Genomic DNA, 16470 nt, shown 5'->3' with positions numbered 1-16470 from the left:
TAAGTCTGTGATGTTTTAGCCAGGAATGATACAACCACATTTTGAAGTGAGGTTTGGGCATCTATTTGTTCAGTAATTCTGTTTGCCTTTCTCACTGAATCCACCCAGGCCCTGTGATTTGAGTGACCTGGAATATTTGGATGAGGAATTCCACCAGAGCTTGCAGTGGATGAAGGACAACAACATCACAGACATCCTAGACCTCACTTTCACTGTTAATGAAGAGGTTTTTGGACAGGTTTGTGTGATACGGGGCTTGGAAAAGGGATTTTGTTTTTTACTGTGGAAAATGCACATAACATGCAATTTATCATCTTAATCATTTTTATGTGTACACTTCGTTGCTGTTAAGTATATCCACTTTGTTGGGCATCCAATCTCTACAACGTTTTCTTCTTGCGAAACTGAAACTCTGCCCATTAAACAAAAACTTTCAATTTCTTGCACCTACAACTCTGGGCAACTACCATTCTGTTTTCTGTTTCTATGAATTTGACTACTCCAGATACTTCATATAAGTGGAATTATACAATATTTGTCTTTTTGTGGCTGACTTATTTCACTTAGCATAGTGTCCTCAAGTCTCATCCATGTTGCACCATGTATCAGAATTTCCTTCCTTTTTAAGGCTAAATAATATTATGTGTGTGTGTGTGTGTATACACACACACAGATATACAAATATATATAGTATTATTTTATATATATAATATTCCTTTTTAAGGCTGAATATTTCATTATGTGTATATTATATATATAAACAAATATGATATAGATACATATATATGTGCCATATTTTGTTTATCCATTTATCCATTTGTCTGTTGATGAACACCTGGATTTATTCCACCTTTTGGCTATTGTGAATCATGCTGCTGTGGCCATGAGCGTATAAATATCTGTTCAAGTCCCTGCTTTCAATAATTTTGAATATATACACAGAAGTGGAATTGCTGGATCATGTGGTAATGGGACTTTGTTTTTAAATTAGCAAATAAAGGATCTCATTCATTCAAAACAATTCCTGGGGAACTGCTTCCTTTAGTAAATCTGCCCATATGCTGTTTCTTCTTTTTCTTGTTACGACATGGATCCACTTTATGGAGCTTTTTGAAAATCAAATGTGATATAAAAAAAAAAAAAATACTCAGTGACCAGGCTGTAAAAAAGAGAAAAGAAAAGAAAAGAAAATGTGATAATGGACCAGAAAGCATTTTTATAAAGTATGCTGTACATACGTGTGGTATTTCCATTATCTGTGCCACTACAGAAATGATTCTTTTTATCACATCCAGTTATTTATTCCTCTAAAATACATGTATCTCAACACTAAATAATAAGATAGAGTTTCCCATCTGTTTTCTACTAGCTTTTATATAACATCAAATCTTCCAATCAAATGGATTATAGTTTTAACAGAAAATAGCCATAGCCTGAGTAGATTTAACAATCAAGGTTTGGGGAACCCATTTTCTAGAGATCCCCAAAGCCTGTGACATACAGTAATTTGTCAGAGGGTTGTGATAGTCAAGTCAGAATGCTTTAAGGGCACTTCGCTTGAATGGGGACAGTGCGCTGGGTTGCTGTGTGAGCGTGAATGAATGCTGCAGGCCACCGAGCACCCGTACCCCAGTCAAGAATCTCAGGTAGGTCTTAGAAAATATCAGTGTTCTGTTGGTTTCCTCTGTAAAAACATGCCTGTGAAGAATGTTTTCTTACATAGTTGAGAAAAATTTCTTCCTAAAACACTAAAGAGCACATTTATATATATTCAAGAATATGCTTGAATTTAACTTTCGTGCCATGTACTCATTGAACAGGCAAAATACACCATTCTCTGCGCATGACTACTTTTAGCCCATCTTTTACATATGCCCTATTGTAGAGGGTAAATTTGTATGTAAAATATACACAATTAATTAACGCATTGTATTAAGACAAATGGGTAGCCATCTGTGAAAGTTTTAAGTTAGATCCCTAACCTCACTCATTACACTAAATAAATTCCAGCTGTATCAGAAACCTGAAGAAAGAAAGAAAGGGAAAGGAGAAAAAGAGAGAGAGAGAGAGAGAGAGAGAGAGAGAGAGAGAGAGAGAGAGAAAAGAGAAGAGAAGAGAAGAGAAGAGAGAAAGAAAGAGAAAGGAAAAAGAAAAGGAAAGAATTTTTATTTTTAATCTTGCACTAATGAATGCTGATACAGAGGTTGACACGATGGCTTATGCCTGTAATCCCAGCACTTTGGGAGGCTTAGGCAAGTGGATCATGAGTTCAGGAGTTCGAGACTAGCCTGTCCAAGACGGTGAAACCTCATCTCTACTAAAAATACAAAAATTAGCCAGGTGCAGTTGTGGGCGCCTGTAATCCCAGCTACTCAGGAGGCTGAGGCAGGAGAATCGCTTGAACCCAGGAGGCAGAGGTTGCAGTGAGCCAAGATCGTACCACTGCCCTCTAGCCTGGGTGACAGAGCAAGACTCTGTCTCAAAAAATAAAAAAAAAAAGAATGCTGATACAGATGTGGTACAAACTCTCAGAATCATAAAAGTCATCTGATATAGTCAAATATTATTTTTAAATCTCTACATGGCAAACTATACTATTAACAAACTGAAAGTGACATGACATTTAACACGTAACATAAAGACTATTTCTTTCAATATCAGAAGAGATCCCACAGATCAATATGAAATGATCAGTCACCAAGCTGACAGAAAATTCACAAAGAATATAGTTAGCTCCCAGAAAGGGAAATACAAGGAGATAATCTCATTCACAATTTTAAAAAATAAATTAAAGCTATAGTGAGATACCATTTTCCCTTATTAGAATGTCAAGAATTAGAAAATTTAGCAGTATTTTGGAATGGTATAGAGAAACAGACCCTCCTATCCATTGTAGGAGGAAGTTTGATTCACTCTCTGTGAAAGGCACCTTGGTGATATCTTTCCATATTTTAAATCACATGCCTTTGACTCAGCAGGCATGTCGAGGAGTTTGTCCTACCAATACATTAACACCTAATTAAAATTATTAATATGTTAGGATCTTCATTACAGCCTTGTTGATAGTTGCAAAATATCTGTGACAGTCTGGAGTAGTGAAATCATGTGTGGTTGTTAAAAAGCACGAGGACATCCCGGCCCCTCAATTCACATATAATCATAAGCAATAAACAGGGTACACTAACAACAATAAAGAAAAACACAGGTCTAAATTGGCATGAAAAATTTCTAAGATATATTTTTAAGAGAAAAAAAGATGGTGAATAATGGTGTGTAAAACACACTACTGTTTACAGGGGGGGAAAAAAAGAGTTTATATCAGCCAGGCACAGTGGTTCATGCCTGTAATTCCAGCACTTTGGGAGGCAGAGATAGGAGGATCGCTTGAGGCCAGGAGTTGGAGACCAGCCTGGGCAACATAGCAAGACCCCATCTCTAAAAATTTTTAAATATAATATATATACATTACTCAGCATATGCATAGAATCTCCCTGGAAGGGAAGTAGAGATGACTGTCTCCAGAAAGGGAGAATGCGCAGCTGGGAGATTAGGTGGGAGAAAAACTTACTTTTCATTTTATGGCCTTCTACACCATTTGAATGTTATTCCATGGTCATATACTATCTATTTAAGAAAATGAAGTCAACTACAAATAACTGAATGCATAAAATTAGAGGAAAAAATAAGGTTGAATATACAAAAGAACAATCCTCTAGTGTAAAGTGTAGGAACTGAACAACTTAGAAAAAAGCCTAAATGTTCCCAGTGATAAAAATAAGGTTGTGTTGTAGATCTTGAATAATGTACAGCTGACCCTTCAAAATGCAAGGGTTAGGGTGCTGACTCCTGCACAGTTGAAAAATCATGCATAACTTTTGATTCTCCAAAAACTTAGCTACTAATAGCCTACTGTTGACTAGAAGTCTTATTAATAACAACAATGATCAATTAACAAATATTTTATAGGTTATAAGTATTATAAACTGTATTCTTACAATAAGGAAAGCTAGAGAAAAGAGAACGTTATGCACAAAATTTGGGCACGGTTTTCTCCAGCAGAAATTTATCATTTGGGGCTTGATGACTTTCATGGCTTTTTGTATAACAATGATGGCATCTTCAGTGACATAACTTTTCTAGGATTTTATATTGTCCTCTCTATTGAAGTCATCCTTTCCATAGAGTACCATGTGTAATGAGCCTTAAAGGTCCTGACTCCCGATCTGAAGGCTGAATTAGGGACATTTTGGGGGCCAAGTAGACCACTTTGATTCCTCGGTGTTGAACTCAGGGGGTTCTGGGTGGCCAAGGGCATTGTCCAATATTAAAAAAAAAAAAAAAACTTGAAAAGGCAGTCCCTTACTGGCAAGGTGCTTCCTAACTTCAGGAACAAAGCACTGATGGAACCAGAGAAGAGATTCTCATTATCCAGGCCTTCCTGTTGGTAGCTGGTGTTTTCTTTTCTCTTCAAGGCTCGGAGGTTAAAGCTTTAGGATAAGGGCAATCCTGATCATAAACCCAAATGTGTTGGCACAAAACAGCAGAGTTAGCCTGTCACTTCCTGCCTTAAATCCTGGTGCTCACTTCTCTTCCTTACTGATAAAGGACCTCTGTGGTGCTTTTTTATCCAGAACAGGGCACTTTCATCTGCATTAAAAACCTGTACAGGGAGTTATCCTTTCTCCTCAGTGATTTTCTTAACAGTGTCTGGGAACTCATTTGGTGCCTCTTGGTCAGCACAAGCTGCTTCTCTTGTTATCTTAATATTTTTCAGCCAAACCTGTTTCTAAAATTATCAAACCATCCTTTGCTGGCTTTAAATTTTCCAACTTTAGATCCTTCATCTTTCTTTTGCTTTTAGTTAACATTGTAATGACTTTGCTTTTTCTAGAATCATGTTAGAGTCTGTAGGTATGCCATTGTTCTAGCAATCCTGCACTCACATAAAAGCTGTGTTTTCAATATGAAATAAAAAGATATTTCACAAAAAGTCCAGCTTTTCACACCTGCTGGCATAGCTGCAGTGATAGCTTCATGAATTTCCTTTTCTTTTTTTACAACGGTTCCTATGCTGGATTCAATTATTTTCTTTCTTTTTTTTTTTTTTTTCTTTTTTTTTCTTTTTTTTTTTTTTTTTTTGAGACGGAGTTTCGCTCTTGTTACCCAGGCTAGAGTGCAATGGCACGATCTCGGCTCACCGCAACCTCCGCCTCCTGGGTTCAGGCAATTCTCCTGCCTCAGCCTCCTGAGTAGCTGGGATTACAGGCACGCGCCACCATGCCCAGCTAATTTTTTGTATTTTTTTTTAGTAGAGACAGGGTTTCACCATGTTGACCAGGATGGTCTCGATCTCTTGACCTCGTGATCCACCTGCCTCGGACTCCCAAAGTGCTGGGATTACAGGCGTGAGCCACCACGCCCGGCCCTGGATTCATTTATTTTGAAAAAGTAGGTAACCACATCTGCAGACCTCAACTTATGGTTCCTATCAAGCAATTCAGTTTTCCCTTGTAATATCATGACTTTTCTCTGCTTCCTGGGAGCATTTCCAGCATCAGTAGTGGCCCTTTGTGTGGGTCCCATGACATTATTCAAAGTGTATGGTATTGCACTTAAACACGGTGGAAAATAAGCAGTAAACAAGAGAGATCACTTTTTACTGTGATACACAATTTACTGGAGAGAGGCTGTTTGTCAGCAACACTTGAGCTCATTGCAATAGCAACAGGAGGTGGCTGCAGAATTATTACAATAATACAGTATTACTACAGTTAATTTTATGCAGTTATGATTTAATACTGCATTTTTATGTTTGTTTGCATTTCTCTCTACTGCTAATGGCACCATGTACAGTTTCTAAGTGTTTGTGTGTGTAAGTTTTCATAAATTTTACTTTTTAATAATAGATTGGAAATATGTTATGTTAGTAAATGATAAAATAGACTAATATCTACATATATTTTATGGACTCATGACATTCCTAACTTTTTCTTAATTTAAAAAAATATTTCTAGGTATGCAGGTCATCTGTGAGTTTTTTCAAATTGTTGCAAATCTCAAAAAAATTTTCCAATATATTTACTGAAAAAAATCCACATACAAGTGGACTCATGCAGTTCAAACCCATGTTGCTCAAGGGTCACCTGTATATCTGTTTAAAGTTTATCCTATTTCTCTTCAAAAGGAGGTCACCAAAAACAATAAGTGGTTTTGGAAGATTGATTTCCAGACCTTCTTTTGTCAAGTTGTTAGATGGTGGAGAGCAGAGAGACGCAGGTGAAAGACACCATAGGTTTTCGGTTTAGATTCAGCTACTAGTAAGTAAAGATGCCAACAATGACCCTGTTGAAATTAATAGAAGCTTTTTTTTTTCTCACATAAAAGTCCTGTTTAGGCTACTATGGTGGTCCATATTTGTAATCCTAGCACTTTGGGAGGCCAAGGCGGGTGGTTCGCTTGAGGCCAGGTGTTTGAGACCAGCCTGGCCAGCATGGCAAAACCCTGTCTCTACTAAAAATACAAAAATTAGTCAGGTGTGGTGGCATGCACCTGTAGTCCCAGTTATTTGGGAGGCTGATGTGGGAGAATTGCTTGAGCCTGGGAGGGAGAGGTTGCAGTGAGCTGAGATTGCACCACTGCACTCCAGCCGGTGTGACAGAGTGAGACCCTGTCTCAAAACAAAAACAACAAAAACACAAACAAATAAGCTCTATTTGATAGAATCCTCAGGGATCAAGCTCCTTCCAGGTCTCCCCACTGCTATCGCTAGGATAGGCCTCCTGCACTCTTAGCCCAGTTGAGTATAGCATCCCAACCATCATAACTGTTCAAAGCAGCAAGACAAAGGAACACACAGCCCGTCCCTTCAAGAAGGCCCCCTGACGGTGCCATAAAACACTTTTGCTTACATCCCATTGGACAGAATTTAGTTACATGCTACATCTAGCTGTGAGGGAGGTTGAAAAATAAAGTCTTTAACTGGGCAGCTAAAAATCAGACATTCCAAAGAATATGGGTGCTTGGTGGTAACAAGTCTTGTATTGTTAGCCAGTATTTTGTAATTTGCACTGGTCACCTTAGTGATAGAAGAAAAAGTAACCGTCAGACTACTTATGGACTGTTTTGTTTAGGTACCTGTGTCCACACGTGCCAAACACATATGTCTTTTTTTCTTTAAACCAGTAACTGAGTCCAGTGATGCCTCATTTGTCTTGCAGCATTGAGCATATTGCAGTGAATGCTTAAGTGAATTCAACATGACTGAAGATTATCCCCTTCAAACACTAACACATTTTGATTTTTTTAAAAATGTCTAGTGTGTTATCTACCTTCTTGCCTGTTAAAAGATGGATCATAGCCTTCCCCGATGGCTCAAGCATGTCCTAAGAAACATGCATCATCACACAAGTGGCAGCGTCGTTTACTGTGGCCCACATGCTCCTGCCTCCCTTCCCAGGGTCAGGCTGCCCTGGCTGGGTAATATTATGCCCGACTCTCCGCCAGAAGACGATTGTCTGCTGGTCAACTGTGGGAATGGAAACTGACGGCTGTTAAGAATTTGCTATAATTGAGATTTGGGGGCATCAACTATGTAATTGTAGTGTTGACACATTCACTTCAATATTAGGGACAATCAAAGACATTTTCCTTTTATTTCCATTATGCCTCTTGAGTATAGGAAACTTGTTTTCTCTGTCTAAAACAAAAACTATAGCCCTTCCAAGGTGCTTAACAATCTGCTTAGAGGCCAGGTGCAGTGGCTTATGCCTGTAATCCCAACACTCTGGAGTTGGGAGGATCACTTGAGGCCAGGAGTTGAAGACTAGCCTGGGCAACATACACCACATTCTACAAAAATAAAAATAAAAGAAGAAGAAAGAAAAAAAATTAACTAGGCAGAGTGGCACCCATCTGTGGTCCCGGCTACCCAGGAGGCTGAGGGAGGAGGATCACTTGCCCCCAGGAATTCAGGGCTGCAGTGAGCTATGATAGCACCACGGTGCTCCAATCTGCTTAGAACAGTCAGACCCTTTTTAGTGACCTTTAGCAAGGAAAAAAGACTTCGGGGGTAATAATGCTGAATAATGCCCTGTGGAGGACTTTTATGCCAATAGTCATCCCCCTAAAATCAATGTGCATCCCAGAGAGATAAGCTGAACTGAAAAGCATTGCAATCTTTCTGTTTTTCTACAAGGTCACGGAAAGGGAGTTGAAGTCTGGAGGAGCCAACACACAGGTGACAGAGAAGAACAAGAAGGAATACATCGAGCGCATGGTGAAGTGGCGGGTGGAGCGCGGCGTGGTGCAGCAGACCGAGGCGCTGGTGCGCGGCTTCTACGAGGTGAGGCTCAGTGGCCTGGGGAAGGCAAGCTTTGGCCAGGGTGCTGCTTCACGGGACCTCACTCCTCCAGGCTCCCTGGGGGAGCAGCAGCTCAGGTGGTGAGAACAGAGAGGAAGAACCAAGCTAGGCAGTGGGCTCAGCGAGTGCTCCTTACTAGGAGCTGCACATAGCTTCACTTTCTTTCTGAAGCTTTTCTTGCTTCTGCCTTGGCACACATAGATTTCTTCCCTCTCTGAAGGCCTCTTGCATTTGCAGTCAGTGGCAACTCTTATGGGTGAAAAATGCTTTCAGGCAACTGGTATGTGACCCTGATGTGCTAGACGTGAAAACATCTAGCATCTCTTGTCACAATCTCTGCAGGTGATGTTTCCTTTTATTCAACTAAACAAAAATAAGTGAAATGAAGGCATTGGGACATATTGTCCACTGGCACTAGGTTTTAATTTTGTTATAGCATCATGTTGAGCCACATACTCTACGCTGAGTGGTAAATGAAGAAGACAGGGGAGGGCCGCTAGGCATCCTATGACGTCCTTGAACTTCTCCAGTTTAAAAACCAGAGGCTATAAACATTTTCTCAAGTCTTGGATCGTGGAAGGCTCTCCTTCCCTGCCAGAATGGAGAAGTGCACTGGCCATGATCTTGTCCTCTGCTGGTTTGATTGAAGGAGGTACCATCACAGGAACCATCACTCAGTTGTACCTGGTCCATTTGGCACAAGAGGCAAAGCCAGAATGCAGTACCCTAACAGAACACGTCTTCCCAGATCCCTAAGGAGGGAGGAAGGAAGTTAGAGAAGAAGGGAAGGAAAAGACAGATTTGCACCCAGCTAGCTCAGTCCGGCGAGCATAAGGCTCTTAATCTTAGGGTCATGGTTTGAGAAGGGATGGAAAATACAGTCATTGTACTACAAACGCCCAATTTAGGATATAAGTCATAATTCCATGTGAAAGATTACATTTTAAGTGAAATGATAATACTAATAATTACTATTAAGTCCTTCAGAGTGATGTGGACTTTTTGCTTTTAAAATGCAATGTTATTTGAAAACTTCAATGTGACTTCAAAAAGTCGAGTCAGATTTGTTTACAAAATCATTCTGAGAGGAAGCATTAGGGGTGGAGCATGGGATTCTCTCTTCTGTTCCCCACTCAGGAAGGCTTGTGTTCTAAAATGTTTAAGTCAATGATCATCGTTTGAGCTGCTATAACAAAATACTATGGGATGGGTGGCTTACAGCAACAGACATTTATTTCTCACAGTTTTGGAGGCTGGGAAGTCCAAGATCAAGACACCAGCAGACTTGGTGTCTGGCAAGGGGCCACCTTCTGGTTCATAGATGGCACCTTCTTCCTATGTCCTCATGTGACGGAAAGGACGAGAGGTCTCTCTTGGAACTCTTTAATAAAAGCATGAAGCCCTCATAATCTAATCGTCCCCCAAAGGCCCCACCTCCTAATACAATGGCCTCAGGGATGAAGATTTCAACATATGAATTTGAGGAAGGAAAGAGATATATAAACATTCAGATCATAGCAATAATTTTCAAGTTAAAAATGATTGCAAACTGAAAAAAAAAAAGTATTGCCAGTGATGGTCAGTTTCCCAGTTTAACTCACGTAAATATGATCATGAAGATATCCTTTCTGTGTGTTTGGACCTGGATGCTAAAGCCTAACCTTCATTTCAGGTTGTAGACTCAAGGCTGGTGTCCGTGTTTGATGCCAGGGAGCTGGAGCTGGTGATTGCTGGCACCGCAGAAATTGACCTGAATGACTGGCGGAATAACACGGAGTACCGGGGAGGTGAGTGGGCAGGAGCTGTGATGATGTGATGATCGCAAACAGAACTCAGCACTTTCCAAACAATTGACTTGTTGAGGTGAAATTGATGTAATGTAGAGTGACTAAAGCGAACAACTCAGTGGCGTTTAGTACAGTCACAGTGTTGTGTAACCATTGCCTCTAGCTACTTCCAGAATATTTTGCATGCCCCAAAAGGAAACCCTGTACCCATCAAGCACTTGCTCTCACTCCCTCGCCCCTTTCCCCGAACCCCTGGCAACCATCAATCTGCCTTCTGTTTCAATGGATTTGCCTATTCTGGATATGTCATAGAAATGGAATCATACAAAGTGTGGTCTTTGTGTCTGGCTTCAATAACTTAGCCTACTGTTTTGAGGTCCACCCATTTTGTATGTAGCATGTTTCAGTATTTTATTCCTTTTTATGGCTGAATAATGTTCCATTGCACGTATATATAATTCATCCCTTTTTGAAGACTACAAAAAGCTTGACCGTACTTTAGTACAAAGCAGGAGCTTGTACATGCCTTTCTCTAAATCCCAACCTGAACTTTCAGCCCTGCAAAGCCTCTGGTATAAACCCCTAGGCCCTTCTGGTATAGTATGAAAATCGCTGTCTGCCTGGCAGGGCATGGTGGCTCATGCTTTTAATCCCAGCACTTTGGAAGGCCGAGGCAGGCAGATTGCTTGAACTCACGAGTTCGAGACCAGCCTGGTGAAACCCTTTCCTCTAAAAAAAAAAAAAATACAAAAATTAGCAAGTCCTGATGGCACATGTCTGTAGTCCCAGCTACTCAGGAGGCTGACATGGAAGGATCCCTTGAACCCAGGAGGCGGAGGTTGCAGTGAGCCAGGATCACACCACTGCACTCCAGCCTGGCTGACAGGGCAAGATTCTTTCTCAACAACAAATCTCTGCCTGGCTGTTAAGGCCCCATAACACCCCCAGAAGTATTCCTTCCTGCCTTCACCAGAAACCCCTCTACCCTAGTGGCTTACTGTTGCCTGCGTATTTCCTCCTCAGTCTTGTTAGCCTTCATTTTTCCTGCCAGGAATGTCCTCCTTCTTCCCTCCACTTGCACAAACCCTTCTCATGCTGCACGTAGCTTCACTTTTCTTTCTGAAGCTTTTCTTGCTTCTGCCTTGGCACACATAGATTTCTTCCCTCTCTGAAGCCCTCTTGCATTTGCAGTCAGTGGCAAATCATTTAATTGATTCATCCAAGCATGGTCTCCCCAGCTTACTGTGAGAGGGACCCAGTACTTATTCCATGACTCTCCCCTGGTATGTGGTGACCAAGAGCTAAGACAGCAGAACAAAAAAAAAAATGTGATGTAATATTGTATTCATAGGGCCTTTGGTCTCTACCAGGCCCTTCTTATCTATGCCTACATGAGGCAGGGACATTTCAAATGGAGTCCCAGTTGTTTAAATAGAAAGCAGACATCTCTCAGAATGTCCCACAGAACATAAAGTCCTTTTATAAAATGACTATTTTCTAAATCTGCTCTTGTTCTAAAACTTGACCTAGTTACACAAATTATTTTAGACTGCTCTAAAGGCAATTACGAGATAAATCAGATCAAAAGCAGCGGTTCTGTTCCTGTCATACCTGATGTGTGTTTGATCTCTCTCCCCCTCACCCCTTCCTCCTTTCTCTGCATTCTCTCTTCTTCCCTCCCTTCATCTCGTGCAGGTTACCATGATGGGCATCTTGTGATCCGCTGGTTCTGGGCCGCGGTGGAGCGCTTCAATAATGAGCAGAGGCTGAGATTACTGCAGTTTGTCACGGGAACATCCAGCGTGCCCTACGAAGGCTTCGCAGCCCTCCGGGGGAGCAATGGGCTTCGGCGCTTCTGCATAGAGAAATGGGGGAAAATTACCTCTCTCCCCAGGTACAGAGCTCCTGCCAGCCTTCGGGGAAACCTGCTGAAGAGGGCAAAGTATACTTTGCTATTTGATTTTGAGTGACCATCCTTTGGGATGGAATTCTTTCCTGTCACCCAAAGTATTGTCATTGGAGTTCTTAGGGAAAGGTGAAGGTTAGGTGGCTCTGAGACTATATATATTATTCTTAGAGAGGTTTTGATGACGGTATTTGAGCTGTAGTATCTTGGTCTGTGTGTCAGTCATGGGATGCTCTCAGAGCCCAACTTAATTTATAGATGAATGTCTAACACAGGAGAGGGCAGAGGCAAGGACATTAATATAAAGATGCTGGAACCTGGAAGTAACCCCTTGAGCATCATATCTGTATTTCTAACAGCGCATCACTTGATACTTCATAGGATCATTATATATTCATGATGTGTTGGATTTTTCCTACCAAGTTTTAAAACGTGGGGATGAGACCACATGTGTCTCTGGGTCTCTGTGGTGACTTCTATTTAAAAAGCACATTAATTGTGGGATAAATGTTGAAAAGGAGACGCTGGGGCTCCAGGCAGTTTTACAGAAGAAATTCCCCGCGCTGTGAGTTTGGATCCCAGCACCTCCTGAGTCCTTTCTGAGCACTTTGGGTAGTGCATTTCTGATCAGGAAGCACTGAAGAAACGCTGCTGCCACAGACAGAGGAAAAGATTGACCCCTATTATCTTTTACTAATAGGATACATTCTAATTATAAAGAAGCTTTGCATTTAACTCAGCTCTGTTTCTACATGGCCACCCAAATACCTCTGCTGAATCCTTATTGCAGAAGGATTTACTGGACTGTAGCTTTCACCTAGCTTTTCCAGATTTTCCCCGAGGATAATTATCCTGGTGTCGATAAGCATTCATGGGCATGCCCAGCTGGTTAACCGCAGCTGAACACCCTGGCGTAGGCTTCAGCCCTGACTTCACCCACTCAGTTCAGCAGACCCTCAGCTCCAAGGATCTTTCTTATTTGCATGGCTCTACCAGTAGCTAAACATTATCAAGTCTGTCAAGAAAAGAAGACTAAAAAGGCAGAATTTCCATTTGTTAAGTTGAATGATAGATTTCAAGAATATAGTTATTTGGAAACATCTTGCTTTTATTTTAGAGAAATGCAGCTTGAGTTCTGACTAATGATAGCCTACCCCTGCAGCATGCGGCTTGAGGAGGGGCTGAGCTACAAGAACACACTTGCCTGTGGGAGCCTGCAATCTAGGGAGAACACAGCCCGATAGTAACTAATTACAGCACAAGGTAGAATCAGAGGAGCCCAGCAGATAAGAGCCCCGTGCTGTGAGAGTGTGAAACAGAGACTCCCAATCAAGTTGCCCAGAGAAGATGCTACAAAGAAACTGGCAATTTAGGGGAGCATCGGGAGACAAGGAAGAGGGAGAAGGAGCCTTCCAGGCTGAAGCAACAGCATGAACAAGGGCTGGGAGCGGGAAATGGCAGCACGTGTTCCAGAAGGTGCAGCCGGCCGGTGTGGAGGATAAGATGCCCCCAGCAACATCACAGGGGATGCCGTTGAGAAAGAGTTTGATGAGCCACAAACAAAAGACCCTGCTGGCTGGGCACAGTGGCTCACGTCTGTAATCCTAGCACTGTGGGAGGCTAAGGCAGGCGGATTGCTTGAGCCCAGGAGTTCAAGACCAACCTGGGCAATGTGACGAGACCTCATCTCTACAAAAAAAATTTAAAAATTAGCCAGGCATGGTGGCATGCACCTTAGTCCCAGCTACTTGGGAGGCTGAGGCAGGAGGATCACTTGAGCCCAGGAGGCTGAGGCTGCAGTGGGCTGTGATTACACCACCGCACTCTACCCTGGGCAACAGAGTGAAAGCTTGCCTCAAATTAAAAGGAAAAAAGAAAGAAAGGCTCGTGCTGACGAGTCTCTATTCTTTAGGAAATGTGAGTCATTGCTTCTGTCATCTGGGGTCACCGATTGAACATAATTTCTGTGTTTGCTTTGGAAGCTTTGAAATATACATTAATATTATTAACCCGCACAGAGAGCGTCTAAGCCGGACATTGGACTTATGAATGGGTCCTTCATATCTGGACCAAGGCACCTCTAAGAGCGCTGCTGTACCACAAGCCCAAGAGATAGTTTCTTGGGGAAACAGGGATCTCTTCTCGGGACAGGAGGACCCAAGAAGCAAATGCCTCTAAGAGGACACTGAAAATAATGCTGTAAATAGTGACCCCCATCCAGTTTCCCTTGGATGGTGTCTGAAGATCCAAGAACCTTCAAAAAAAAAAAAAATGTCATCTGCCTGTGGGTAGAAGGAAAAACCCTCTCACTTCCAGAAACTGTAGTTCAGGAAGACCTGGCTCGGCCTTGGCAGGTGGCAGGAAGCCCTGAGCAGGCAAGAAGCAAAGCCGACCCAAGGTGGCATGGGCTTCCCAGACACTGTGAATCACAGTGTCCCTGGCCAGCACCCCAGGAGAGGCGGCCCACAGCTCCTTCTTCAGGTCTGCCCTCTGCAGAAAGGAAAGGCAACTGGCTTCCCAGATGAGAGCGCCAGACACCGCCATGGCAAAACCCGATCATAGCCCAGGCTACATAGAACCTTTGTATCTGTGCAGATCCCTGCCTGCTAAAAGGTGTGTGAGGGCCAGGAGAAAGGACTTTGAGGGTAGGCGTTTCCAGGATATAATTTCATAGTGCCTGTCAGGAAACTTCATATAACACTGTAGCTAAAGGAAATGAGAGGCGGGACTGTCACTGGAGTTGAGGTCAAGGAACTGGGGGCTGGCGTGTTCAACCTGTTGGCCATGTGGACTTGGTTGCCACACAGTCTGGTAGGAGGACTCGAAATGGAAAGGGAGAGGGAGACTTAAGCAAAGTGCCAGAGTATCAATAATTGTAATAAGCTAGAAGCTCGAAGTGTCAGAAGAAACCAAAGGTCTACCTAGATCACTGATTTTCAAGTTTCTTAAACCATAGCCCACGAAAAGAAATGCCTTTTGTATCACAACTCAGGACATGCACATGTACTCATCTGCACATATGTGTGTATATCTGAAACACAAGTTCCTCAAAACAGCACTTTACCCTTATTATCTGCAATAAAATCTATTTTCTGCTCTATCCTATTTCATTAAAATGAAATGCCAGCCAAAGCCTATGGTTTTAAAATAAGTTCTCTAAATGGCATGAGATTCAAAGGAGTGGAAACTGATCAAAGATTGCAAAGTCATGACGTGGAATTGACAGTGGGGAATGCGGAGAATGTCTGTCCATGTCACAGCATGCGGGGCCATGAGCAGTTTCTACCCATGAGGACTGGAGAGGGGACACCGGGACCCGGAGGCAGCATCTGCAAAGAGCTTAAGGAGGTGGCAAAGTGTCTTTACTTTGAACAAGAGCTCAGAGGAGAACAGAGGAAAGGCCTGGAAGGAAAGAAAAGCGCAGAAGCGAGGTCCGAGTCAAAACAGCCCTGGGTGGTGTGGACACGGAACGAAGAAGTGGAGAGAATCTTGGCTTTGCATTTGGGGCAGGGACCCGGGATATCAAAGCTCTGAGTCATCAGCAAGTAACTGGCCTAAAAGTTGCAAATGAAATTCTAATATGAACATGTTTTACTGCAGACGTAAACTCACCCCAAGCCAGTGGTGAAATTAGAGGCCCGGTCAAGTTAGTACCTGCCTTACTCTGTAGCAGTGGTTCTCAAGGTGGGGCTGGGGAAGGCGGCTTGGCCTCTTTTCCCCAACAAGAGGTAGTTGGCATTTTCTGGAGAATTTTTGGTTGAGGGGAAGGGGTGCTACTGGTGCCTGTTGAGTAGAAGCCAAGGATGCTGCTGAACACCTCACAGTGCACAAAACAGCTCCCACAACAAAGAGTTATCAAGTTCAAAAAGTGAATAGTGCCAAGGAGAAATGCTTCTCTGTAGTACCTAAGGCCAGAAGAGGACCCTACAAAGGAGGCCGGAGGGTGCCAACAGGGAGCTCAGCAGAGAAAATGGAAGCCATTGAGAAACCAAAGAGAAGCCAAGGAAGGGAGATGTTCCAGAGGAAGAGCTGTCAGACGCTTTTAAAGAGCTGGAGCAAGTGGGAGGAGAGTATGGGCATCTGGATTTAGGGATCAAGAGGTTATTGACAAACTTGAAAAAGACAAGATTTAGCGGGGAAGAGAGCAAGGCTGTAGTTAGGCGGAGGAAGAAGATTGGCATGAAGGGAAGACACAACTTACCTAACCGGCTGAACAGCCGGCAGCAAAGAGTAGTGACTGCTGCCTCTTTTGTGGGTTTCTAGCCAACCTTAAAGTGGTCTCTAGTAGAGAGGAGCAAGACTTTCTTTGGCCCTGTATTGGTTGATATTTCAATCTGTAACTTGGAAAAATAGAGGAGACAGGGAGATCAACTGTGTGGATGACACAGTTAGAAGGATAAACAATACAGGGATTGGCA

At 42.5% G+C, this 16470-nt stretch overlaps 1 protein-coding gene across 12 annotated transcripts in view; it reads left to right on the top strand.

The window, feature by feature from the left end:
- Positions 1–16470, top strand: part of HECW1 (HECT, C2 and WW domain containing E3 ubiquitin protein ligase 1) — a 600315-nt gene that overhangs the window by 577552 nt on the left and 6293 nt on the right. For all 12 annotated transcript variants that reach the window (XM_074379771.1, XM_010341340.3, XM_074379772.1 and 9 more), the window contains 4 exons: positions 109–238; positions 8195–8341; positions 10032–10146; positions 11842–12040. In XM_074379771.1, coding sequence (XP_074235872.1) covers positions 109–238; positions 8195–8341; positions 10032–10146; positions 11842–12040 — 591 coding nt within the window. The remainder of the gene's footprint in view (positions 1–108; positions 239–8194; positions 8342–10031; positions 10147–11841; positions 12041–16470) is intronic.

Source organism: Saimiri boliviensis, chromosome 10 (assembly GCF_048565385.1).
Source record: "Saimiri boliviensis isolate mSaiBol1 chromosome 10, mSaiBol1.pri, whole genome shotgun sequence".
Taxonomy (NCBI): Eukaryota; Metazoa; Chordata; class Mammalia; order Primates; family Cebidae; genus Saimiri; species Saimiri boliviensis.
Note: the sequence above shows the minus strand (reverse complement) of the source record. Positions and strands in the feature narration are given on the sequence as shown.